The 25,208-nt window shown below is 61.0% G+C and overlaps 2 protein-coding genes and 1 pseudogene across 4 annotated transcripts; 2 read left to right on the forward strand and 1 right to left on the reverse strand.

The window, feature by feature from the left end:
* Positions 1-188: 188 nt before the first annotated feature.
* On the forward strand, positions 189-4,880 carry AUP1 (AUP1 lipid droplet regulating VLDL assembly factor). Of its 2 annotated transcripts, none has more exons than XM_028744652.2 (11): positions 189-495; positions 611-905; positions 2,094-2,281; positions 2,472-2,544; positions 2,724-2,797; positions 3,024-3,090; positions 3,220-3,394; positions 3,655-3,795; positions 4,001-4,146; positions 4,273-4,361; positions 4,515-4,880. In XM_028744652.2, the coding sequence occupies exons 1-11, from the start codon at positions 239-241 to the stop codon at positions 4,561-4,563; spliced, it is 1,554 nt and encodes a 517-aa protein (XP_028600485.2). In that variant the 5' UTR covers positions 189-238; the 3' UTR covers positions 4,564-4,880. The 2 variants fall into 2 exon arrangements, with proteins under 2 accessions (XP_028600485.2, XP_028600486.2); XM_028744653.2 differs by having other exon boundaries at positions 224-495; positions 3,286-3,394.
* A 154-nt stretch (positions 4,881-5,034) lies between these two features.
* Positions 5,035-10,578, forward strand: LOC114604515 (BCL2/adenovirus E1B 19 kDa protein-interacting protein 3-like; annotated as a pseudogene). The gene is made up of 6 exons (XR_013394100.1): positions 5,035-7,220; positions 7,423-7,549; positions 8,900-8,951; positions 9,223-9,296; positions 9,413-9,553; positions 10,025-10,578. The product of XR_013394100.1 is annotated as a BCL2/adenovirus E1B 19 kDa protein-interacting protein 3-like (transcript).
* Positions 10,579-13,183: 2,605 nt separating this feature from the next.
* LOC114604513 (uncharacterized) lies at positions 13,184-24,480 on the reverse strand. Its single transcript, XM_028744651.2, has 4 exons — positions 24,320-24,480; positions 17,422-19,016; positions 16,164-16,238; positions 13,184-13,652 (listed from the first exon to the last, which is right to left on the reverse strand). Exons 2-4 carry the CDS (start codon positions 18,594-18,596, stop codon positions 13,454-13,456), a joined length of 1,449 nt encoding a protein of 482 aa, XP_028600484.2. The 5' UTR covers positions 18,597-19,016; positions 24,320-24,480; the 3' UTR covers positions 13,184-13,453.
* Between the last annotated feature and the right edge of the window lie 728 nt (positions 24,481-25,208).

The raw sequence follows: 25,208 nt of genomic DNA on the forward strand, positions 1-25,208 counted from the left end.
CCGCGCCCCGCCGCCGCCCTCCTCGCCCCGCAGCAGCCACCAGCCCCCCAGCAGCGCCCCCGCCCCCGCCGCCCCCCAGCGCCACCCTCCGGGAGGAGGAGGAGGAGGCCGCCTCTGCCCGCCGCCGCCCCCGCCCAGCCCCGGCCCCGCCGCCCAGGCGCCCCCGACCCCGCTCCGCAGCCCCGCCGCCGCCCAGCGCCGCGCCACCCGAGACCCCGCCGCCGCCGCCGCCGCCGCCATGCTGCTGGGGCCGCCTCGCGGGGCACGCCGGGAAACGGAGTCCGGGCGGGCGGCGGCGGAAGGGGCGGGGCGGGGCGTCGGGCGCGGTGACGCGCTTCCCCCGGAGCGGGCGCGACCAAGATGGCAGCGGCGGCCCGTCAGGCCCCGGCCGTGTCCCGCCCCGCTTCCCGCTGAGCGGCGCCTCCGGACCGCGGGCAGCATGGACGCCTCCGCCGCCGCCCCCGTGGCGCCCGACCGGCTCTTCGACGCGCACCGGTGAGGGGGGGGCCTCCGGGGCGGGGGGGCGGCGGGGGGGGGCGGGCCTCCCTCCCTCGCTCCCTCCCTCTTCCCCGCTGACCCCTCGGCGCCCTTCTCCTTCTCCCCCCCGCAGGCTCCCCGGCGGCGAGGGGCCGCGCCTGCTGCTCTCGCTGCTCCTCTACGCGCCGGTGGGGCTGGCGCTGCTGCTGCTGCGCCTCTTCATCGGGCTGCACGTCTTCCTGGTCAGCTGCGCGCTCCCGGACAGCGCCCCGCGCCGCTTCATCGTGCGCGTCATGTGCTCGGTGCTGGGCGTGCTCGTGCGCCAGGCCGACCCTCGCCAGCGCAGCCTCCGCGCCCGCGTCTTCATCGCCAACCACGTCACCCACTTCGACCACAACGTCCTCAACCTGCTCACCTCCTGCAACGCGGTGAGCGGGGGGCGGGGGGCGGGGGGGGGGAGGAGAGGCTGCCCCTCGAGGGGGAGGCAGGAAAGGCCGGGCCGGGGAACAGCGCCAGGGGCCGGGGGCACGGCAAAGGATCCCCCCCCCCCTTGGCACGCTTCTGCCCCAGGAAATGCGCCTTCCGGGAGGTGCAGAGGCTCAGCCGCCTCCGGGCCTCACGCAATTTCTCCCCTTGCTTCAGAGAGAGGCAGGTCTTGTTAGCGCAGCCTGTGGCAAGGTAAGAAGCACCCGCTGGATCAGGCCCCTGCTCTCCCACCAGATGCACAAGAGCCCTCGCCCCTCCTCTGGTTTCTGGCATCCAGAAGTGTCATTGCATCTGACTGTGAAAGCAGAGCCGAGCCATTGTGCTTAGCGCAATGCAGGTCTCTCATTCCCTTTAAAAACCATCCGGGCTGGTTGCCAGCACTGGCTCCTGCAGCAGGGAGTTCCATAGTTTAACTGTGCACTGCATGAAGAACAACTTTATTTTATTCGTCCTGATTTTTCCAACTCTCAGCCTTGAATGTCCACCTTTGGGAGTTCACCTTAACGGAATAATCATTGCCATTTGTGTGTGTGTGTGATTGTACGTGTATTCATGTACACAAGAACGGGCCTTTTCTGGGGTGGCTCCCCATTTGTGAAATGCTCTCTCTAGGGATGTTCGGCTGGAACCTTCATTATACACCTTTAGGCGCCAGGTGAAAATGTTCCTCTTCAAGCGGGTCTTGGGCCGATTGACCTTTTAAGTCTTGGGGATTATTGGGTTGTCTTTGTTTTTGCTTTTATTGTGTAGTTTGTGATTTTTACGTTGTAACTTTATGTTGTGAATTGCTACAGATACAGGGCAGAATGAAATCTTAAGAAATAATAAGAAATAATAATGGATACAGTTTCATGCAGCACATAATTTAAACAATGGGTTTAGCTCCCGCCAGAGTTTGTGCTGGCCCCCAACTTGGATGGCTTTAAAAGTGGATGAGACAGATTCACAGCAGGGGGGGGGGGGCTCTAGCCCTGATGCTGCCCCCTGCCTCTGGGGCAGAAGGCAGCGCATGCATGCCCTTGAATGCTCATGGCCTTGGGATCCCTGGGGGCTGGCTTCCCCAGGGCTGCAGGTCCCAATCCCCACCAGGGGAGAGCCAGGCCGGCCCTGACGGATTCTCTTCCCAACAGCCCGTGCTGAACGGCACCTCCGGCTTCCTCTGCTGGTCCCGGGGCTTCCTGGAGGTGGGGGGTGCAGAGAGCCGAGCCGAGCTGCTGGAGTCCCTGAAGGCCTACTCCTCCCAGGGGGGCAACCCGCCCCTGCTGCTCTTCCCCGAGGAGACGACCACCAACGGCCGCGTGGGTCTCCTGCGCTTCAGGTGGGCAGAGCCTCTGGCCTGGCGCCAGGCACCAGAGAAGATCCCCCGGGATCAGGCCAAGGGCCGGCCAGCCCACGATCTGGTTCTGATTTTGGCTGACCAGGTGCCTCAGGGGGAAGCCAGCAAACAGTGGGGTGGGGGGAGTCTCCTGCTGAGCGTTGCCCCACTGACTGCACCCTTCCCTCTCCAGCTCATGGCCCTTCTCCATCTTGGACAGCGTCCAGCCAGTGGCTCTGCAAGTCCAGAGGCCTTTTGTTGCTGTGGTGAGTCGGGGGGGGCTGTCTATTTGCTGCTGTTAAGCAGAACGCACAGGAACATCCCCCCAGCAATGGGTGTTTGTGGTGGGTGCTTCCTCCCCCATCCCAAGGGCCAGGCTTGCACTTGCAGCAGCCCCCACCCCTCTTGGCTTTTTACTCTTTTCTTTCTCCCCCCCCCCCCCAAGAGTGTGGCTGACGCCTCCTGGGTGACAGAGCTGCTCTGGACGTTCTTTGTGCCCTTCACTGTTTATCAAGTAAGGTACTAACAGTCTCTGCTACTTCCTTGCATGGGGGAGGAGGGGGGGGGCTGGACGGAAGGAGAGGAGAGAGGCTCTCAGAGCAGAAGGGAAGGAAGCCTCTGCCCTTGAGCCCCTCTCTCTGCCTTTGCCAACGGGGGAAGTTTGGTCCTCGTTTTGGGAAAGGGGAGGCAGGTCACCTGGGTAGCCTGGGGCTTGTCCTCCCCTCTTCCCTTCCTTCCTCCCCAGGTGGCTTCCGCCCATCGCCAGGCTAGTTGAAGAAACCCGCGAGGAGTTTGCGCTGCGGGTTCAGGAGGTAGGAGCGGAGGGCTTGGGGGGGCGGCATGAAAGACTGACTGGCACGGCCGTGGTCTTGCATGTTCCTCAGCGGGGGGGTGGGAGGGGGCGTGATGCCCGTGCTGAGGTGCTGCCTCTGTCCGCTCAGGCTGTGTCAGAGCCTGTACTGGGGAGCTTCCCAGCTAGCCCTGGCCTGCGTCTCTCCTCCCTGCAGCTCCTGGCCCTGGAGCTGGGTGTGGTGTCAACTCGACTCACTGCTGCTGACAAAGCCGAGCACCTGAAGCGATTGCGCCACAGCCCCTCAGCCCCCTACAGCCCCCCAGGTGAGTGGGGCGGAAGCGGTTCGTCTCCCCTGCCTCCATAGGCCTGCTTGCTGGCAGAGCTCCAAGCCCTGGGGGGGCTCCTGCCTGGGCTCTGCCTGCTCCCAGCTCTCTCCTGGTGGGTGGCGAGGGTCTTGCCCACTCTGCTTAGCAGTAGCTGGCAGGGAGGCAGGGAGGATCCAGGCCACCATGGGGGCTGTGCCCCCCCCCCCCGGCCACTGTGCCTCAGCCGCCCCCTTTCCCCTTGCCTTCCTTCCTTTCAGCTCCAAGCCAGCCTTCGGGGACCCAGGACCGAGCTTTTCCCAGTGTCGCCTCTGCAGAGGATGTCCGCTGGAGTGGCATGGCTCAGCGTGTCAAAGAAGTCCTGCCCCACGTGCCCCTGGCAGTCATCCGCAAGGATCTAGGTGCGTGGTGTGTGTGGGGGGAAGCATTTGGATAAGAGCTTGAGGGGGGATTCTCATACCCAGGAGGGTTGGGGAGGGCAGTAGAAACACAGAATTGCAGCCCTAGTCCAGCCCCTGCAATGCAGGCGTTCCAACTGAAGCGCTCCTGAGAGAGGATCACGCAGCCTGTGGTCAGTGATCTGGTCTCCTTCTCTCTCTCTTCCAGCTCGGACGAACTGTGTGGATGCGACCATTGCCAATCTCCTGGAGGGGCGGGTTCCCTTCATCCCCAGCGAGGCGGAGGCAGAGGATTCCTCGGCTGCCCCGTCCGTCTCTGGCGCTCACTACCTCGCCTCTGCTCCCCTGACCCCGGTATCCAACACCCCCCATCCCAAGGAGGAGGGAGGGAACAGGCGCTGGGGGGCCATGTGGGGGGGGGGCTGAAGAGGCGCTGGGGCTTCTCAAGGCTGAGCTCCTGCCCCCCCCCTCTCTCTGCAGGCCCCCATGAAGCTCTTTGCCCGGTCCCCAGAGGCAAGGCACCTCTCTCTCCAGGAGCGGAAGCGGCTGCTGTACGACTACGCCAGGAGGTGAGGCCGGGACCCTTTCCCTGTTGCAGAGGAAGCAAGGGACCCCCCCCCCAGCAGTCTCTCTCTGACCCCCCCCCAGCCCATCCACGCTTGCTCTGGCTGAGCAGCTCTGTGCCGCCATGTGCTGATGAAAGGCTCCTCTTGCCTTTGCAGGAGATTCATGGAGAAGCATGGGATGGCGCCGAAGGAGGGGAGCCACTGACCAGCTGGTGTTTTCCTTGAGGACTGCTGGCTTGATCAACTCTGGATCTTTGTGGAGGGTTGCTGCGGACACTGCTGCCCCGCTGGACCTGTGTGGGGTTGGCAGTGTGCCCGTGGCTGCCCTTGAGTGGTGTGCGCCCATCCCGCCTGACTTCTCCGCAGGGCAAGAGGGAGGCTCCCAGCCCCCACCCCGCCCGCTGCAAGGCCCGGACTCCACATCGCCCTGCCGCACAGCCGGGGGCCCCGACGGCCTGCCTCAGAGTGTGGGTGGGAGGGGGCAAGCTTTCACTATCAAAATAAACGTTACTCTAATTCTCATCCTCTCGGACGCGCCTTCCTTCGCTGCTGTTGACTCTGCTTGAGAGGCAGCAGAAGCCCCGCCAAGGGAGACACAACGGGTCCTTGTTCCGCCACCGCAGCTGCTGCTAGGACGGGCCGGGGGGGCCAGGCTGCCTTCCCTCTGGCTCTCCCCTCTGTGCCCTGGCTCCGGAGGGGGTGGGCCCCTGAGCCACTCAGCTGGCGGGCTGAGCTGTCTCCTGCCTCCAGCCAGGCCCTCCTGTCCTGACCCAGCCTGAGCCACACGAAGCTCTATCCCAAGTGCTTTTGAGTGGCTGTTTTGTGTGTCCTCGCCGTCTTGCGTCTCTAATTTCTGTTTCTGTGTGGTGAGAGTCTGCTTTAGCTTTGCGCGCTTTACAGTGGAGGGGCTGCTGGATAGTGGGGTTGGGGGTGATTCTTGCATTGTGAGGGGTGGACTAGATGACTCATGGGCTCCCTTCCAAAGCCTGACGGCCTTTTATAGCTGCTCTTCGCTTAGCAGGGTGGCTGCTGCTTTCCTTTGGGGCGGCAGTCTTGCCGCAGAATGCAGAGCAGGTGCCCAAAGGGGACGCCTTTGGATCCTTGAGGAGGGTGGTGGGGCCAGCCCTTCTGCTCCCCCCAGAAAAGAAAGCCCAGCCACTGCATGCTGTTTTCCTTGAGGGGGGGGGGGTCCATTACAAGCAACCTGAGCCTTGAAAATCACATGGGAGTTGAAAGTGGGCGGTTGTCACTCTGTCCAATTGGCTGCCTGTGCTTTGGACAAAGGGAACCTTCCTGACCACCTGGGGGGGGGGTCTTAGGCGACCCTGAGGAGGCAAGGGGGTGCTCCCCACACCTGCCAGAAACCAGTGGCTTCGAGTGTGGCGGGAGGAACTCTGCATCCTTGCTGCCTGTATTCTGGGCATCCTTTCCATGAGCGCTTCCTGCATGAGGGGGCGCTAGACTAGATGTCCCTTGTGGGGGGTCCCCTTCCAGGTCTCTGAATCAGTGGGGCAGCCTAAATTGTTCAGGTTCCCATCGCCCCGCAGTCGTGAGCAGATGATGCTGCTGCGAGGAGGAGAGGGGCGAGGAAGGCTGTCTGGGAGACGGGGGCGCGCGGCGCGCTCCGGAGGATGCTCAGCTGTTCCCTTCTGCTCGGCTCGCGGGGTCGGCCCAGGTCAGCCTCCTCCTCCCGGGCGGGAGATGCGTGCAGCTCGGCATGTCTGGCTGCGCCCCTCCCGGGCGCGCATTCATTCATGGAGCACGTAGCCGGCTACTCTTAAAGGGGCGACAGGAGGCGGCCCGCACTTGCCTTCCTCCGGCTCCCTCCTTCCGTGGCTTCGGCGGCGCCCCGCTCCTTGAAATACCGAAAGAAACAGAGCAGGACTAGGACTTCTCTGGATGCAGCCTGGAAGAGCATTCGCCCCTTTTTGCTGCTGCCTCACACTGTGGACTCGCGTGAAGCTTGTGGTCCAGGGAGACCCCGAGATCCTTTTCACATGCCTGCCAGTGAGCCAGGCGTCCCCCGCCTCAGGGCCGGATTGCGGTTTGATGAGGCCCTCAGCTCCTTTCCTTTATGTGCCCAGCTGCCCGTTGTCAACAACAAATTGTCGCTGTTTTTTGTGTTGAAGGCAGTATATGCTGTATGGTAACTTTGGGGGCCCCAAGAGAGGGGGACCCTAAGCTACAGCTTGTTTAGCTTATACTTAAATCCGGCGCTGCCCGTCCTATCTTTGGGCACCTTGTTCTTCCTGCCTAAGTGCAGAAACCAGCATTTGTCCCTGTTGAAATTCATGTTCTTAGCTTGCGCCCAGTTCTCCAATCTGTTCCGGTCATTTTGAATTCTGATTCTGACTCGACGGTGTGATGTTCAGAAAGCCTTCCCCTCAGAGCCCTAGAATTGCAGAGATGGAAGCACCCAAGGGTCATCTAGTCCAACCCCGGCAATGCAGGCATCCCTGCCAAAGCATCCCTCCTACGAGGGAGAGACGCCGCTGCTTCCGAGGCAGAACGGCTCTTCCTGTCGAAAGACAGAATTTCGTTTCTTAGCCTTTGGATCCAATGGTTCGGGACGGCTTCTCCCTTCCGGAGCAGCTGGAAATGAGCCCGTCCGATATTGGCATACGGAGCGGCGCCCCCTCCCCTGTCCCTTGCCGGCTGGGGTCCCCACCCCTCCCCGGAGCAGGCTGGCGTCGCCCTTTTAAGGCGCGAGGGTGCCCGGCGCTTCTGTTTACAGAAGGGAGCCGGCTGGGCGTCACGTGGCCTCCAGCTGGCCGGCTGGCTAATGGGACGGGCACCTGCCTGGCACCGGAGGGAGCCCAGGCAGCGGAGCGATGGAGGCGCCCCGGGAAGACGCCCTGCAGAGTGAGTGGCCCTGGGCGGGAGGGGGGAGGGAGGGAGGAGAAGCGCGCTCCCGCGCCGGGTCCCTTGCGGGGCCAGACTGGGGTAGGGGCTCTGGGGCTCCCCCCCCCAGCAGCTGCAGCAGCATCCCCCAGGCGGTGGCGGGGGGCGGGATCCAGTTCGGCCCCTCTAACTGCCTCTTCCCGCCTGCCTGCCCGCTTCCTAGGCTCCTGGGTGGAGGTGCCCCCACTTGACCTGGAGGAGCCCCCCACGCCGGCCTGTGCGCCCCACCGCGACATGGAGCGGATCCTGCTGGAAGCGCAGCTGGAGATGGAGCCGCCGCGGGCCGAGGGGTAGGTGGTCGTGGGTAGATGACTCTTTCGTGGGCAGCGGGGTCGGCGGAACTCCTTGCAACTGGCTGTGAGCGCAGCAGGCGAAAGGGAGGCTCTGCGGTGGACAAGCGGGCGGCGGCTGCTAGCTCCGAAGGGCCGGGAAGCGACGACACCGGGGGGCGGCGGGAGAGCAAGCTTGGACTGCCGGGTCTCGGGTGAGGGGACGGCAGATCAGCCTCTCGGAGTCAGACAGGCGCTACTGGGCATCCCTGGCTCTTCGCTCCTTCCTTAACCCCTGCTCAGGGCTGCGTACCCAGGGGGCGGCCCACTGCCTGGGGGAGGCCAGCTCTTCCTTCCAAGTCCTCCCGCGAGCCTGACTCGACTCCCCCCCCCCCCCCCGGCTATGGGGCTGCATGAGGGGCTCCTTAGGCTTTCACTGGAGTTGGCATAACTGCGCTCCTAAGCAAATTCCGGTCAGCTCCTTTGAATGCTAGGTAATTATTGCACGGATGTTCCCTCAGGACTCGCGGTTCTCTTCCCTTCCCTTTTGGGATGCTCTGAAACGTCAAAGTTTGAACCAAATCGCCTCTCTTGAGATTTGTATTTCTGAACTTCTCACTGAGAAATTGGAAAGTCTGGCTGATTTTCTTTGGGCTCCACCTTGCCACACGAACCTGAGGATGTGAACCCCACATCCTGCCATTATAAATGTACCAGAGCTGGAAGAATCATGGAATCACAGAATTGTAGAGTTAGAAGGGACCTCCAAGGCCCATCTAGTCCAACCCCCTGAAATGCAGGAATCTCAACAACATGACTGATGCCATCCAACCTCTGCTTTACAATCTCCAAGGAAGGAGACTCCACCGCCTCCCTAGAGAGTCTGTTCCACTGTCAGCCAGCTCAGAAAGCTCTTCCTGGGGTTTAGTCACAAGGAGCCTTTGCTGTGTGGGCTCTGGTTTCTACAGCTGCTCCCCCAGAAAGACCGGCCTGGGAGTGGCCACCAGACGTCTTCCAGGGACTGCCACAGTCAGGACACACAAACCCCCTGCAAGGCTGACCTGGGCTTCTTCTGTGGGTGACAACTCGGCTCCCTTCTCCTGTCTGGGCTCCATTGGCCAGCCTCTTCACCTGCCCAGGAGGACAGGAGGCTCCTGCCTTCTGAAGGGCTCACCTGAGCATCCTGCAGGCTGTGGACAGGTCTGGCCTGGTAGAGATTTAGGTCCACTGAGGGCATCAGCCTCTCAAGGGCTTCACAGCAGCTTCTGAGCATGCTCACAAACAGCATGGCAGCAAAATCTCTCTTGTGCCTGAACACACAGACAGCGAGAGCAATTTCTCACCAGCAGATTCCATTTCTTGTGTTTCCAGCTCCTTCCGTGCACTGAAGGCGCCTGGTGTGGAGGACCTGAGCCCAGGGCAGGTGAGTGTCAACGCTGAGGTGTGCAAAGGAGCCACCTGGGCCATGGGCTTGTGGTCTTGTGGCCTCAGAATGAGAAGGCGCCAACCAAACGGGGGTCTTGAAAGGTTTAATCTCAGGGGTCATTGTGGTGCCTGACCCATGAAGCACCTCAAGTTCCATAGACAAGGTGTGTTCACACCCACCCACAAGACATGCCCAGATGGTTGCCCAGGTGATATGCCCCCCTTCATCCTTAAAAAAAATTATGGGGTGCTGCACTTTCTCTTTGCAGAGGGAAGACGCTGAAGGGTCTGTCCAGCTGGGGACCCTGCCCTGGTCGTGGCCCAGCCCCCCTGAGCACCAAAAGTAAGGATGGCTCTTCACTGGCTTTCCCCGGGGGTCCTGGCTTCAGGCAGCCCCCCCAAAAACTCTCACCCCACTGCTTGCTCCACTTTGGACTCTGTCTGTCTGTCTCTCTGCAGGGAGCTGGCCTGCCTGCCCCCTGCGTGTGCCCCCCTGCTCAGCCCAGTTCTACACAGGAGGAGGGGGTTGCGGGACCCCCAGCTGCTGCTTCTGGTCATCCCCTCTCTGCTGCTCAGCCACGTCTTGGCCTTTGGCCTTGGGTGAGTCGGGGGGGGAGGGGGAGGCAACGAAGCAGGCACAGTTAGCGCCTCCAAACCTCTTGCCTGGACTCCTCTCTCACACACAGCAGTGGCCCACCAGCTGAGGAGAAATGGGATCGTGGCAAAACATGGGGATGGGGGTTGATTTTTCTCTCCCTTTACGGAAACACCCTTAATTCTGCCCAGTGCAGGCAGCCCCCTATAGTGTCTGTCTCCTCCCCCTCCCCTCCAAAACGTCTTGAGACCTGCGGTGAAGTCTCTGAGCACCTGGCTGGCTGCTGCAGAAGCGGATGCTGGATTAGATGGGACTCCTCTGGCCTGATCCAGCAGCCTCTTCTCATGTTCTTCTGCTGCTCAGAGCCTTCCTTGCCTCTCCCACTTGCCTGGAGGAGCGTAGCAAGAGAGGAGCTGAGGCCTGGCCTCTCCTGAGCAAGCCCCTCACTCACTGCCCTCTTCCTCTCCTCTCTCCAGCATTTGTATCGGGAAGCGTCTGGCTGCCTCCCCATCAAGCAGCCTGTGAGAAGACGCGAGGGGCCTCCTGGGACACCCCACCCCCCACCCCAGCTCCCCTTTCTCCACGCTCCACACCAAACTGTTGCACGGCCCCGTCTTGCCCAAGACCACCTGAGAAGCGGTGCAGAGCCCGGCATCAAACCTGATACCCTCACCCACCCACTTCCGTGTACACAACCTTCCTTGCCTCTGCTGTGGGGCCCAGCCTTCATAAAGACTTAGCCCCAAAGCCCCCTCTCCACTTTCCCTGCTGCAGTGGGGCAGAGGGGATTGGGTTGCTGGACTCCAGTGGCGGCGGCAGCAGCTCCCTTCCTCCCCCTCCTCTCCCAGCTAGCAGCTGGGAGTTAGAGCCTGGACACATCTGGAAGGCCACACCTGGAGGTTGTGCTACCCCCCCCCCACCATGCCAATCCAAGGAGCTTCGGAAAGACAATCTGCAGCAAAGCATGGCAGCTGATCTACTGGAACATGCCGTTGCTTCATTCAAAATAAATCCTGTTTTTCAAAATCCTAAAAAAGTCTACCAGGCATTTATTTTTAATGTATGGGGGAGAGTAGTTGTGCTTTGGGTGTGGAGTGAGGGGCACCATGTCCTGGCAATGCCATGGGGTAAGAAGCCCCCTCAAATATGTTATTGGTGGAGCCAAAGGGACCTCAGACCCTAGGAGTTGGCTCCTGTGTGGCTGCCTTGGATTGAGGCCTCCTCCGTCACTGGGGGGAGCACCCCATGTCACTGGGGGGAGCTGCTGCTCTCAGCCTGGCTGGGGGCACCTCTCTTTTCTCCAGTCCCTGGCTGGACCCCACACTGCTCTTATTTTTGTCTATTTGGTTTTCAAAAGTTTACATACTTTAACATCTAATTTATCCAGTGTTTGTTTTCTGGGGGGCGCAGCGGTACGATTTGAACTATAAAATTGTGATTTTCTTGAGTCAAAATGAGAGTACCCCTCAACATTTTTTTTAATAGAAAAAAGCACTGAATTTATTCACTGACTTCCCCTTCCCCTTCCATGATGTTCTATATTTATCCTGTTACAGATAGGTAGCCGTGTTGGTCTGCCATCGTCAAAACAAAAAAAATTCCTTCCAGTAGCACCTTAAAGACCAACTAAGTTAGTTCTTGGTATGAGCTTTCGTGTGCATGCACACTTCTTCAGATACACAGATACACATGCATGCACACGAAAGCTCATACCAAGAACTAACTTAGTTGGTCTTTAAGGTGCTACTGGAAGGAATTTTATATTTATCCTTTAACTTTTGACACTCCATAGAGAGCCCGCACATCTCCTTGCCACCAGCAGAGGGTGCTGCAGACCAGCATTTGGCTTCTCCTGGCGCCTCCATGCTGGTCTGCAAGCCAAGCTTTCCTAATCCTGACCTTGTTGCACAAGGCAAAACCGAGGGAAGGTTCCACTTGCCTCAGTGAGCCCAACATAGCCCACTCTGACTGGCAGCTCCTCCCTTCCCTGGCCTTGCTACTAGAGCTGCTTATCTGGACATGCATCCTTGGAAGCTGAAATCATAGCCAGAGATTTGGAACAGGCAGGAGAACGGACTTCACACAGCCCCTCGATAGACCTGTGGAACTCACTGCCACAAGAGGGAAAAGCCCACTTGGATGGCTTTAAACGAGGTTGTGGAAAAGAAGGCTAGGAATGGTCACTAGCTACAATGGCCGTATCCTGCTTCCAGAATCAGAGGCAGAGGTCTCTCAATACCAGTTGCTGGGAATCACAAGGAATCAGAGTTTGGCTCTTGAGCTTCGGTTCTGCTTGTGGACTTCTTCCCATTGGCTGGCCACTGGCCTCATCCAGCAGGCTCTTCCTGGCCTCTGGGCACCCCCCAGCACCTTCCATAGCCCCACCTCTGGGACCGTGGGGGCTGACAGCCTCCCTGCCAAGCAGCTCAGTCTCTTCCTCACTGGATCCCTCCGTGGGGGGCAAAGGGGGCAGGCAGGACACAAGCTTCCTTGGCTGCTGCTGCTGCTGCTGCCCAGGCCCTTGAGATGCCCATCGGGGATGCCAAGCCCAGGGGTCAGGAGCCCACGTGGGCCTGGTTCCCTGCCAAGCCCAGGCCAAGCCCAGACCTCCAGCAGCCTCACTCTGTTGGGCCAGGAAGAGGTTGGAGGTTCGTACTCACCCTGAGGGCCTTGCGGGTGCAGGAAGGGACCCTCCCCAATCAAGACTGGCCATGGCAGATGAGGGCAAGGGGGTTGCCCCTCCCCTTTAGCTCCTCGGGGCCACCAGAAAGTGTCTCCTCACCCAGGCACTTGCCTCTGGACTTGATCCTCCGGCCAATCAATTTCACTGGGTGACGACAACCCATTTTTTTTCTAGCAGATGAGACAGAAGGGGAGGAATCTCTCCACTCCAGCTACAATTTTAAAAACTGCTGGTTAAATTCCCATGTGGGTCTTTGATTTTACACACTTTGCATCAGTTGTGGCCAAAATATTTCAGAGCTTGAAACAATAAACCCAAATGTGGGGGTCACTTCCCCAACAGTCAGTATCTTATAATAAAGATCATTGGTTGAACTTTACTGGTGCCCCAATCCGGGTCCTGCAGTGCCCCCCCCCCTGCCAGGTGACTTGGAACAGCAGCATAGCTAGCCACTCAGGTGCCTGGGGTGGTGCGCACGCCCTGCAGCCGGGGGCAGAGCAAGCCGCCCACGGGGATGGGGCGAGCTAAGACCCTCTCCACAGCCTCCTCTCAGCTGTAGGCTGGCTGAGGCGGTGGGCAGACGCAAGCCCTCGAAAAAGCAGTGTGGAGCTTGCAGGCAGTCCGCCCGCCGCCCCCCCCCTCAGGAAAGATGCGTGGCTCAGGCAGGCTGCAGGCCCCCCGGTGTGGCGCCCAGTGCCCCCCACCTCACCCAGCTACCTGGGCTTCTGCAGTGGCGCAGGAAAGGGCGTGTGGTGGGTGCGGGAGTTATTTTTTGTCACCCCCCTCAGTGATGACACCTGGGGCGGACCGCACCCCCTGCACCCCCCTTCCTCAGCCACAGAGTAGGAAGTTACATTGCTGCCAGGGGTGGGGAGGGGCTTGTGCTGATTCTGGGATAAAGCAGCCTTCCCGCCCCCCCCCCCCCCGAAGAAAGACTCTGAAGGAGAAGCAGTTTGAAAACAGGCGCCTCACAGGAGTTTATTGAGACCTCCTCGGATACAGTGTGTGTGTCTTCCCTTCTCTCCCCCATCCTTTCATTGGGGGGGGGGGGTGCTCTGCAAGTTAAACTGGACAGATCTGAACAATAAAAAGGCTGGTGCAATCCCTCCATGCTGCGGCTCTGTGGCAGGTTGACTGGTGTGGACTGATGGGGGGAGGCAGCCCCCTCACCCCATGGCTCCTTGGGGAGGGAGACCCCCGGACCCTTCTGGGCACGGCACCATCACAGGAACCAAAAACACTTTCGCCGGGACTTCTTGGCCTCCGCTTTCACCACGGGCAGATTCAGCGTTGGCGACGGCTCCTGGTGGCTTGGCGTGGCAGCTCGCGTGGCCACCGGGGGGCTGTGGCTCAGCTCAGGCTCAATGGTGCTCAGCACCTGCTGCAAACGCCCCTCCTGCTTCCGGAAATCATGTTCCACGCTGCGGGGAGGCGGGGAGCAAGTCAGAGGGAGGCGTCTCCCAAGGAACCCCACTCAGCCAACGCTCGTGATTGGGGACAGAGATGGGGGTCTGGCTGGGCTGCCCCCATCCCTCCTGGGGGGCCGTGGGAGCTGGTGCAGAGGAGGCAGGTCAGCTGGCAGGAGCCTGGGGAGGCCGCCAATGGGAGCCCGTCTGCCTCCGCCGACCCTGGCATGTCTCACCCGTCGCCGCAGCGGCAGAGACAGACCCGTCAATCCCAATTAGCACTGATGCCTTGTGCGAAACACACAGGCAGGAGGCCAGAAGGAGCCGGCGGGCGGGCAGGCAGGCAGGCAGGCAGGCAGGGTGGCGGGGAGAGGAAGAGGGCCCAGTCCTGCCAGGGAGGCTCTGCACAGCCAGCCAGCCAGACCCCCCACCCCCAAAACAGCCTCCGAGGGTCAATGGAAACGTAGGGGAGGAACCCAGAGAAAAGGCTCCAAGGAGCAGAGGCTGCCGGTCTCTCCTTCCTTGGAGGTTTTTAAACGGAGGTCGGGAGGCCGTCTGCCAGGGATGCTTGCGGGGGGCTGGTCTAGAAGACCCTCAGGGGTCCCTTCCAACTCTACAAGTCCAGGATTCTTTGGTCTGTGGAAGATGTCTTCCTTGTGCCAAACAGCCCTCTAGGACTCTGATTCTATGGAACCCAGAGCGCAGCCCACCTCTGCCCCCGGCAAGGAACTGGCAGAGACACCCGCCTCTCCCTGGGCATGGAGGCCCTTTCACCATCCTGGCTCACAGCCCTCCTCTAACCCCTCCTTAACAAATTGTCCAGTAGCACCTTAGAGACCAACTCCGTTTGTTCTGGACAGAAACTTCCGTGTGCATGCACACTTCTTCAGGTAATAGAAAACTTAGACCCAGAACAAACGGAGTTGGTCTCTAAGGTGCTACTGGACAATTTTTAAATTTATTTTGACTGCGTCAGACCAACATGGTTACCTACCCTCCTTAACACCCACTGAAGCAAGGGGCACCATAGATAGATTGGTGCCCAGGGCTGGGGGGGGGGGGCTCCTGGCATCCCTCCCCAGCTTCAAGGCAGTGGGAGTCATTGGCTGACTCAGCGTCCCAGGACTAAAGCGAGGGAGGAGCAGGGCCAGAGACGCAGCCTCTGTTCTCGTGCCATGCTGGGGGGGGGGGGCTGCCACTGCAGGGACTCTGTCCTCCTGAGAAACTCCGGCAGGAGCAGACAGGCTGTGGCGGCCTGTCATTCTTCGCAGGCACCCTTCATATCACGTCTGCCAGAAACGCTTGCCTCCGCTTCCCTCAAGAACGTGATTGGGGCAGGCAGGCAGGCGGGCGGGCATGGGAGCCCTTGCCAGCTCCCTTGGGACTTCTCCAGCACCCAAGACCTCTGGCAGCCCCCAGGGCACCCTGAACCCAGCCCACCAGCATCCGGCTGGCCACTGCGAGAGCACGATGATGGACTAGGTGGTCCACTGGCCTGATCCAGCAGCCACACTCTTCTTGTGCCACCCAACTCTATGAATGTATGAAATGTCAGTGTCAAGAATCATAGAATTGGAGAGTTGGAGGGGACCTCAGGGGTCATCTCGTTCAACCCCCTGCAATGCAGGAATCTCAGCTAAAGCATGCAAGACAGGTGGCCCTCCAAGCAAGGGCCCAGGTGTCTCTAAGCCGGACTGGGGGGCAGCCTCACCCCCTGCCCCTGTATCTGGTATTCAGAGGCAGAACACAGCCAATGGGGCTGGTAGCCATTTGCGGCTGTCAGCTCCATGGGTCGGGGCCCTGTGGGGCTGCCCCAGCCTTGCAGTCGTTTCTGGGGTATGGTCCAAGCTCCCCACAGGCCCTGCAGAGTCTGCTTCTGCCCCATTGCGCCCCCATCAAAATCCACTGCCCCTGCAGTGCCAGGGAGCCCCAGGATCAGGCCCAGGGCTCACTTAGTCCAGCCTCCTGTTCTCACAGTGACCAGCCAGATGCCTTGGGAAACCCACAAGCAGGATCCGGGCGCAAGAGCAGCCCTTCCTCCTCCTGCAACTGGCCCTCTGAAGCCTGGCCACCTCCAGGGAAGGGGCTCTGCTGGAGAAGTGGGTGGTCTGGGGGGGGGAGAAGGTGAGAGGAAAATCTGCTGGGCAGGGAGGAGAGCGGTCTGCCTGAGACCCAGCAGGACCCCCAGACTGGAAAGCAGCCAAAAGACGAAGGAGCTGGGTGGGCTTAGCCTGAAAGTGGGTTGATGGAGGTGGGGAGATGCTGGCCCTTTAGGGAGGGGGGGTCCTCTTCACCCCAGGCCAACGATGCAGCCTTCCTCTCTCTCCAGAGTCCCCTTTGCCCAGGGTCATCACATCAATAATACTGAACAGGCGTACATTTTATGTTGATGTGAAATGTGGAGGTCAGGAGCCGATGTCTGGGCTGCCGGTGGATCTGTGGCCGGCAGCCGAGAGCAGCCGAGGTGGGGGAAGCCAGGGGGCACCCCCAAACCCCACCCCACCCCCGCTCCCAGGCCCCTCCTACCTGTAGATGATGCAGGCACAGTCCCGGCACGTCCCGCAGTTGGTGGTGTCCTGCCCTGTCCGGTAGGACTGCCGCCTGAAACGGAGCAGAAGGAGCCCATGAGCAGAAGGCCCAGGCGCCCCCTCCCTGCCTGGTCGCAGGGGCCCCCTTTGGTGCCAGGGGGGCACAAGCAGCAATGCCCAAAGGGCATCTGGTCAAGCAGCAGGGACCAGGGGGAGGGGAAGCATCAGGGCTGGCTTGGGGGGCCAGGAGACCCCGGGAGGTCTCAGGGAGGGAAGCGCAAGGCAGGCAGCCAGGCCAGGACTCAGGCCTCACAGCGCAGAGGCCGCCCCAAGGCAAGGGGGCTGGCCCCACAGTGGCACTGCTTCGGCTTCCAAAGTGAGCAGGCACAGTGCCAGGCGATGCCAAGGCTGGCTTGTGGCCCGCAGAACCTGCTGCTGCCACCATAAAAATGCTCCATCATTTAAAGCGCAGTCAAACCAAAAGGTCGTGTTTTGCTGGACAGCTGAAGCTCCCAGCATTTCCCTGTGCGTTTGCTGGAGAGAACTCTGAGAGAGACAGTCCCACGGTGCCCAGGCGGGCAGAGGGCACAGCCATAGAGCTCTTCTCCTTGCCTGCCTGGGCACATGCTCTCGTTTTTGTCTCTTCATCCCCAAGCCAGAAATGGGAGAACAGCTGCGAAGTCTGAGCTCTAATGTTCAGACACCATTTTAAGCTAAACTGAAGTCTGCCTCTCAAATTGGCTCATTTGGCTGGAGCCTGGTGCTGAAAACAAAGGTCACAGGTTCGATCCCCGTATGGGATAGCTGCATATTCCTCCATTGCAGGGGGTTGGACTAGATGACCCTCAGGGTCCCTAGAGGCTCGACAAATTTTGTCTCTGTAACTGAATTACCATTTTAAGCCTGCCTGAATAAAGCTGCTGTTATTCTGCCTCAGAAACTCTGAGTAGATGTTATTTTTATCTCTTACAAGACTGTTTGTGTGATTATTGTTTTAAAAGGGGGAAATATCAGGAGAATCCAGTCTGCCTTAAAACATCCTAGATTATTAAACGGAAAGGCTAAAACTCGCCCATCTAAGCAGCCAAAGGGATCTCACTCTGCAGAACTCACAAGTGTGAGGAAGAAGAATATCTAATAAATATAGCCTCTCCTGGCATCTATGCAACATCCCTGGCTCCAAAGAGTCAAGGCGGCTCTAGCCTGGCCAGTGGGGGCTCCTTGGGCAACCCAGACCCCCCCCAGACCCGCCTCACCCATCTCGCTGCGCCTCCTTCTTCTCCAGATCCTGAATGACATCGAGTAGCACCTTGATGGTTCGTTGGCTGGTCTCCAGCACCCCCTCGAGGGACTGCAGCTGGGAGTGGATGTCACCCACCCACCCGGGGAGGTCCTGAGATGCTGGCGGGGGCGCCCTCTGCGCGGCAGCCACAGACACCAGCTGCAGAAGGTGGTCCTGCCCGCGGGGAAACGTCTCCCCAGGTCCAGCGGAGAGGCAGGTCTCAGGGGGGCAGCTGCGACCGGAGGAGGGCAGAAGGGGGTCCGGAGGCTTCTGGGAAGGCGTGGGGGCTGGGGGGTGGGCCTGAGTGGTGCTGAGGCTCCCTGGGGAGGCTGCAGGCGCTGCTGGTTTTCCTGACTTAGGGGGCCCTGCTGTGGGAAGCAGGAAGGCAGAGGTGGGGTCTTCGGTGGGGAGGCCCTGAGCAAGGGGGCAGGGGGCAGGGATGCCCCTCTGGGGGGCACAGGGAGGGGCTCTCGAGGCCTGCTCAGAGGGGGGTGGGCACAGCCAGGGGGCGCCAGAGCTGCTGCAGCTGCTTGGTGTGCCATGGGGCTGCGTGGAGGAGGGGGCACAGTGCTTGCGCTGGGAAGAGCAGCTGGCCGAGAGACACGGGGCCCCCCGCCCCGGGTACGGGGGGCATATCCCCCGGGGAGCTGGCAGCCCGGGGCACAGGGTGGCAGGAAGTCTGGGGCACTGCTGGGCGTGGGGTAAGGCGAGGGAGCAACCAAGGGCAGGAAGGCTGGCGGTGCCCCCCAGGGGCGGATCCTGGCTGCGGCCCACTGCACAGGGCGCCCCCTCCTGGGCGAGGTCGCAGGAGCTCTTGCTGCGGGTGGGCCGCTGCAGGCTGGGTGACGTCTGGCTGGCGGTGCTGATGCCAGTCGCCCCGTGGGGATCCGGCAGGGCGAGCAGCAGGCGGGGCCCGGATTGGGGCCAGCTCCGCCTGGCGCAGTTTGCGGCAGAGGCACGTGGGAGGTGGCTGCCCAGGGGCTCCTCTTCGCCCTCCTCTAGGTCCTTGAAGCGCACCTGCTGGGCGCGGTGGCGGCGGCGCTGCAGGCGGTCCTCAGCACCCGGCGAGTCGCGCTTGAGCAGCACGGAGCGGACCCCGGTGACAGCCTTCTCTTGCCCGGCCTCCGGGGCTGCCTCCTGGCTGGCCATGGCAGCCCCTTTGCCCCGCCAGGGGGGCGTCACAGCCTCCTGCCCCGCATGACCGCAAGCCGTTCCCCAGAAAGCGTCGATTCGGCTGCCCCCTCGGTCGGGGCGCAAAGCATCTCTCCCGTGGGTCCTGCTGCCTGGGGCTCAGCCTCAGCGACTCCCAAGGGGGCAGCCGGTGCCTCATGGCTGGAGGAGGCCTGGCCTTTGCCCCCCAGCCGGCAGGAACCCCATGGCCTGCTCTCCCCCCTCCCCCCTCTCTAGGGTCCGTCCCTGGCCTCTGAGGGCCTCTCTCTGGGCCGGGAGAAGGGAGGGGGGAGAAGGGAGCCCATCCTGCTCACGGCTGCTGCTTCCGCTTCCCGAGGGTCGGTCACTTGTGGGGCCAGCAGGCACAGCGCCAGCCCATAGCCTCCCTGGGCAACGGACCTGCAGAGAGAAGAGAGGAGATGAATGGGTGGAAACCCGTTCCAGTTATAGTCCACACTACAACCAGGGCTAAGAAAAAGTAATACAGGAGTAATGAAAATAAGAGAAGTGTTGAGCTGCAAGAGACCCTCAAAGGACGTCCAGTCCAACCCCCTGCGATGCAATGCAGGAATCCCTGACTTGTCCTATAAACTGGCCTTAACGCAGAGCAGATGGGGAGTCATAAGAAGCAGCCTTGCTAGCCCAGGCTCACATCAAGTGGCCCAGGAGCCGAGGAGAGAGGAGAGTCTGCAGCTGGGTGAGGCTACCAGAGTGGGGCCTCCTAGTCCAGCACCCTGTTCCCCTCTGGCCAACCAGATGCCCTCAAAGGGAAGCCCTGAGAGCAGCAGCCCTCTTCCACTCTTGTTCTCCACCTTTCTAAGATAGACTGATGCTATCCATGGAGGCTCCACTTAGGAATCACAAGAACCTAAAGGGAGCTCTGTAGGAAGAAGCCCTTTAGGAAGAACCTAAAGGGAGCTCTGTAGCAGCTGGATCAGGCCACTAAAGGGGCTGACCATTAAAGAGCAGCTGTGGGGGTGGGGGGTTGCATCAGAGTAGGGCTGAGGGGGGAGGGCTTAACCCTTTCCTTTCCATTCACTTTTCTTCTGAAATAACTCCCCAAGCCTGTCACCCACCCATCCCACCCAAGGTCTGGTGAAACAGACATTTGTGGAGGACGAGAGGGCGATCGATTGAGGGCCACTAGCCAGGATGCCGTGCTCTGCCTCCACAGTCGGAATCCAGTGGCAGGAGGGGAGCGCTGCCATGTGCTCAGCTCCTGCCTGGGGGGTTCCCACAGGTCGGCCCCTGTGAGGACAGGATGCTGGACTCGATGGGCCCCCGGCCTGACCCAGCAGGCTCTTCTGGTGTTCTTAAAGCCCCTCCCAAACGTGCCCAGTTTCCTTCCGGAGGCTCCCACAACCCCCTCTGCCACGTGGCCACCCCCTAAAAACACCCCTCTCCTGTCCCTCTGCCACCTCCAGTCTCAGGCAGGATCACAAAACACAAAGCGACAAGCTCTGGTCTTTGGTGCTGCTGCTGCTGCCTCTGTTTGGAGAGAGAGGGGGGGGAGAGAGGGAGAGGGAAAGGGGGGGGGAGAGAAGGGGCCCTTCAGCGTAAACAGGCCAGGAACGCCAGCCAGGCAGAAGCCACAGCTAAGAATAGCAGCCTGGCCTTCATGGGGAGCAGGAAGAGGAGAGGAGGATGAGAAGCCGTCCCACACACCCACCGCCTGTGTCGGCCTCCAAGAGGAGCATCAGGGAGGGGACACCCCCAAAGAGCCTTTGCTGTGCCCCCTCAAACCGACCAGGGGATCCATCTCCCAGCCCAGAGGCAGGAGGCGGCCACAGCCTCTCTTTGCCACAGAGAGCATTCCCCGGCTGGCGTCCCTTTCCCCCCGCCACTCAGTTTCCCAGCTGACCTCCAAGTGGCTGTGCCGGGGGGGGGGGAGGCACCTTTGGGAACTGGGGGGAGAAAGCAAAAGGTAGCAAGCCTGTGAACATTTTACATGGTTGCCATTATTATCAATGGCTCAATGGTCCCAGGATATAGAATGACAGAAAGGTCATCCAGACCAGCCCCCCCCCCTTGCAGGAATCACAACTGATGCCATGATTCTGACAAATGTCCATCTGACCTCTGCTTAAAAACTGACAACAAAGGAAAGGAAGGTTACAGCCACTTAAAAATGCAGTATTGAAAAGAGTTTAAGATGAATTACTGTGGGATCTAGGTATCTACCTTCAACAGAGAGCCAGTGGTTAGTGCTGGACTGGGACCTGGGAGAGACTAGGGTTTGAATCCCTCCTCAGCCAGGAAACTCCTTGGGGGATCTTAGGGGTCCGTCAATGCTCCTCTCAGCCTGACCTCCCTCACAGGGTTGTTGTGGGGATTAAATGAGGAAGGGAGAGCCATGCACCTGCCCTCCTGAGCTCCTTGTAGAAAAAGGTGGGGTGGAGATTCAATACAGAAATTAAACCCCAGGTGTCATCGAGGGCAGAGTAAATGGTGTGTCTTCAGCATGCAATGGAACCTGTCCCACAGGACTGTCAGGTGCCATGAAAACAGGATGGCGGACTCGATGGCCGCTGGCCTGATCCAGCAGAGCTCTAAGAAGGCCTAAAGAAGGTGCCAGGAGCCCCCTCTGTAAGGTGGGAATTCCCAGAGAGCCAAAGGAGAGCCCTTTAGCCGGGGGGGGGGGGGAGCCCCCAAAGCCGTGCCCTGTGCACAACACTCTCCCTTCCTGCAGCCGACTTGGCAGAGAGGAGGGAGAAGGAAGGGCAGGAGGGGTGTCCCAGGCAGGCCAATGCCTCCTGGCAAGAGGGCCAGGCCAGAAGAGCCCCCTTCTGCCCAGCTGCAGTGCCTCCCCCCCCCCACTGTGCCATCACTTCTCCCCAGCAGGAAGGGAGTTGCCAGCTCAGCACAGCCGCCCAGACTTTCTCCCGCACTGCTAACAAGCAAAGTTTCCAACTGCTGAGCGAGCGAATCACTGGCCTTCCTCAGAGCACCCCAGGAGGAGGAGGAGGAGGAGGAGGGAGCCTGCCTGCCTGCCTGCCTGCTCCCCCCACCCATTTTGCTGCAGCAGAATTGAGGATTCTGGACCACCTGCCACCCAGGCAGACACCTGGGCAATTTCCTTCCTGTTCCTGGAGCTGTGCCCAGACCCAGACCTGACTGGAAGGGCCTCTCATTAGTATTGGCAACACCGGGCGAGGAGAGTGGCGGGGGGTGGGGTGGGGCGTGCGCCTGTGCGTGGCTTACAGCACACCAAAGCCCATGATCACAAGCAGGACCCCTCCCTGAGGGCAGATGGGGGGAAAGAGCTGTCTCCTTCCTTGGGGGCTTTCAAGCGGAGGTTGGATGAGCATCTGCCATGGATGCCTTCGTCAAGATTCCTGCATTGCAGGGGGTGGGGCTGGATGACCCTCAGGGTCCCTTCCCACCAGCATGCTGGGACTCTATGAATGTTCTGCAGACCGAGACAACCAGCCTGGAGCAGGCGGCTGGGGGCTGCAGGCCCTAAGAGGCAATGAGCAGAAGGAGAGAGAGCCAAGAGACACAGTGGCCAGGCTCTCCCACCCCTTGGAATGTCAGTGGCAGGAGATCATCCCAAGTGCGGCTGCTGCACTCAGATCCTGCCTGGGAGCATCTGGCTGGCCAATGTGGGAGCAGGACGCTGGCCGGAAGGGGCCACCTCTTGCCTGATCCAGCTCCAGAGCTCTCAGAATATTAGAACTGCAGAGCTGGAAGGGATCCCAAGGGTCATCTAGTCCAACCCCCTGCAATGCAGGAATCTCAGCTAAAGGATCCAGGACAGGTGCCTCTTCCAGGTAACAGCCTTTCAGGTATTTGAAGGTGGCTGCCTCATCTCCTCTCAGTCTCCTCTTTTCCAGGTGAAACATCCTCAGCTCCTTCAACCCTTCCTCATCAGGCTTGGTTTCCAGAGGCTTCGCCATCTTGGTCTGAAGGGCAAGAGGCAAAAAGCCTCCCCACTTCTCCCCCCTTCCCCCCAGCCCACAAGCCTGGAAACGGAGACCCCAGAAATAATGGGTGCCCAGTGAGGCAGGTGGGAGCAGGGCCTCTACCTGCGAGTCCAGGGAAGGCAGGAAGGGGGGCTCCTCCACTCCCCCCCCCCCCCGCAGGGAGCAAAGGCACTCAGGGAAAGTGAGGCAGGGGCCACAAGAGGAGACTCCGGGGGGCCCTGGAGGCCAGAAGTACAGGAGAGGGGCAGGCGGGAGCCCAAGGAGAGCTTCCATTGCCCACGCCTCAAGTCTGGTTGGCTGTGCCCCACATAAAACTGAACCTCTAGGGTGGCCGCCCTGGAAGGGGGAGACCAAGCAGTGGCCAGCCAGACGGACTGGGGGCCTTGCTCCAATGTGAGGGCCCCCCCCCGGGGGAAAGAAGCCCCTCCTGCAGGAAAAGATATTCCAACTCAACATTGGGAAGAACTTTCTGCCAGTACAAACCGCTTGGCAGCGGAACAGACTCTCTCAGAAGGTGGGGAGGCTTCTAGGCAGCCGCTTGGTGGTCACCTCAGGGATTCTTCAGCTGCGATTCCTGCATTGCAAGGGGGTTGGACTAGATGACCCTTGCGGTCCCTTCCAACTCCACGATTCTATGATTCTAAGTCAAGGCTGCGCCAAGAGGGAGCACCAGCCAGCCCTGCCTCAGGCTCTCACCTGGCCCTCAGGGTCACACACACAAGCAGAGAAGCGCTCCGGAGCTCCCAGCCAGAGTCCAGAGGGCGGGGGGGGGGGTAGAGATCCAGGGTCCAAGCTGTAAAGAAGGAAGGAGTGGCAAGCCCAGAAGAAGGTGGTCCCTGGCTGCCGCCCCCTTCCAAGATCCCCTGAAGGGCAGCTGGGCACTTGCATGGCAGACGCATTTCTTAGGGCAGCATGAAGCCTGGCGGGCTGGAGCCTGCTCCCCCAAAGCACATCCCACAATGAAGGGGCAGGTCTTTAAGCCTCTGCGTTGGTCCCTGCTGCCTTGGCCTGCTGGCAAGGGGCGGGGGGGAGGAGGAGACGGGGGTCAGACATGTCTTGGGGTCCCCCTCCAATAATCCCCAGAACCCCCCTTAAAACCCCGGCGGAGCCAGCACCCGGACCGCAGGACTTTTGGCTCCCTCCTAAACTTTAAGACACCGGATAAAACAATCGTCACCACCAGCCCCCCCCCCCCCGCCAAGGGAGTTGCGGACGTGAAAGCGGCGACTCTCCGAAGTTCCCTTAAACACCGCAGGCGCCGCGGAGCAAACTTTCCACCCCCAGGACAGATCACCCTCGGCGCCTTACTGTCTCTTTCAAAGGGTTTTTGGGGGGTGGAGGCAATCTAACCCCCCACAGGCGCCACAGACTGGCCCCCCACCCGCTTCCAAGGGCTTCCGCCGCCCCCCATTCCGCTTGCGCGCCCAGCCGCCGCGCCGCGACCCAGAAAGGCGTTGGTTCGCAGCATCCGCCCGGCCGAGGCAGCAGCCACGGCTCCGTAGCAGGGGGTGCGTGTGTGAGTAAGTGGAGTAGCCAAGCCGAGGCTTGGTCCACCTAGCTCAGCCTTCTCGACACGGGCTGGCAGCAGCGGCTCTCTTCCGGGGAAGCCAGGCCGGCGAAGCCATTCGCATGCGAGCCTTCTGCATGCCGAGCAGCTGCCCTGGCGCGGAAGAGGGGATGCCTCCCCCCCCCCCCCATGGCAGCCACAAAAAAGACCCCTTTTGCCAATCCCGCGCCCTCCCATCCGGATCCCCTCCGTCCCCGCTGCGCGCCCCTTGCCTGCCTGCCTGCTCGCTCTCCGGCGAGAGGGTCCTCCGGCCGCGAGGAGGACGAGCCGCCGCCGCCGCCGAAGCGCTCGGCCGAGAGAGGCGGAGCCGGGGCGGACTGGCGGGCGGGGGGCGTCGCGCCTTCCCGGGAGAGCGACCGGCGCTCCGCCGCCGCCGCCGCTGCCTCCTCCCTGGGCCCGGCCACGCGGCCACGTGCGCGACACCGAGAGGAGCCCCGGCAGCAGCTGCACGTCGTCGCGGGGATGCTCCACGGTTGGCCCTGGCTCGGGAGAAGACGCCTCCGAGCATGTGCAGAGGGCGTGGCGCCCCCCCCCCCCGGGCTTAGCCGGTGGGGCTTCCTGGCAGGATTGGCCCTCTTGGGGGGCTGGGGGTTGCTGCTGCTTCTGTTCCCCCACCCCGGCCGGATTTGGACCCCACCCCCCGCCCTGGGGCTCACGGGCCTGAGCCGATGAAGCCCCCGCTGCCCCTCGGGGCTGCCTCGTTCCGAAGGTTGGAAGGCCCCTTTCCAGCCGAGGTCCCAACAAGGGCCGGGCCAGTGTGTGGCCTGGGGCAATCTCTAAGATGATTCAGGGGCAGAGAAATCTGATTAAAGGAATGAAATAAAACAGACTCCTTTGTGAGCCAGAAGCAGAAATGTCTCCGGGGGAAAGCCCCCCCCCCCAATAGCAAAGACATGGGTGCCACTTGTCAGGGATTCCTTAGCTGCCATCCCTGCATTGCAGGGGGTTGGACTAGATGACCCTTTGAGTTCTCTTCCAACTCTACCCTTCTAAGATTCTGTGAAACTGAGACACTCATCATTCTGAAGGTCAACGGAGCTGCTGGAAAGGGCCACAGTGACCCTGGAGCAAAGGACAGTGGAGTAGTCCGAGGCACAATTT

Source organism: Podarcis muralis, chromosome 9 (assembly GCF_964188315.1).
Source record: "Podarcis muralis chromosome 9, rPodMur119.hap1.1, whole genome shotgun sequence".
NCBI classification, from domain to species: domain Eukaryota; kingdom Metazoa; phylum Chordata; class Lepidosauria; order Squamata; family Lacertidae; genus Podarcis; species Podarcis muralis.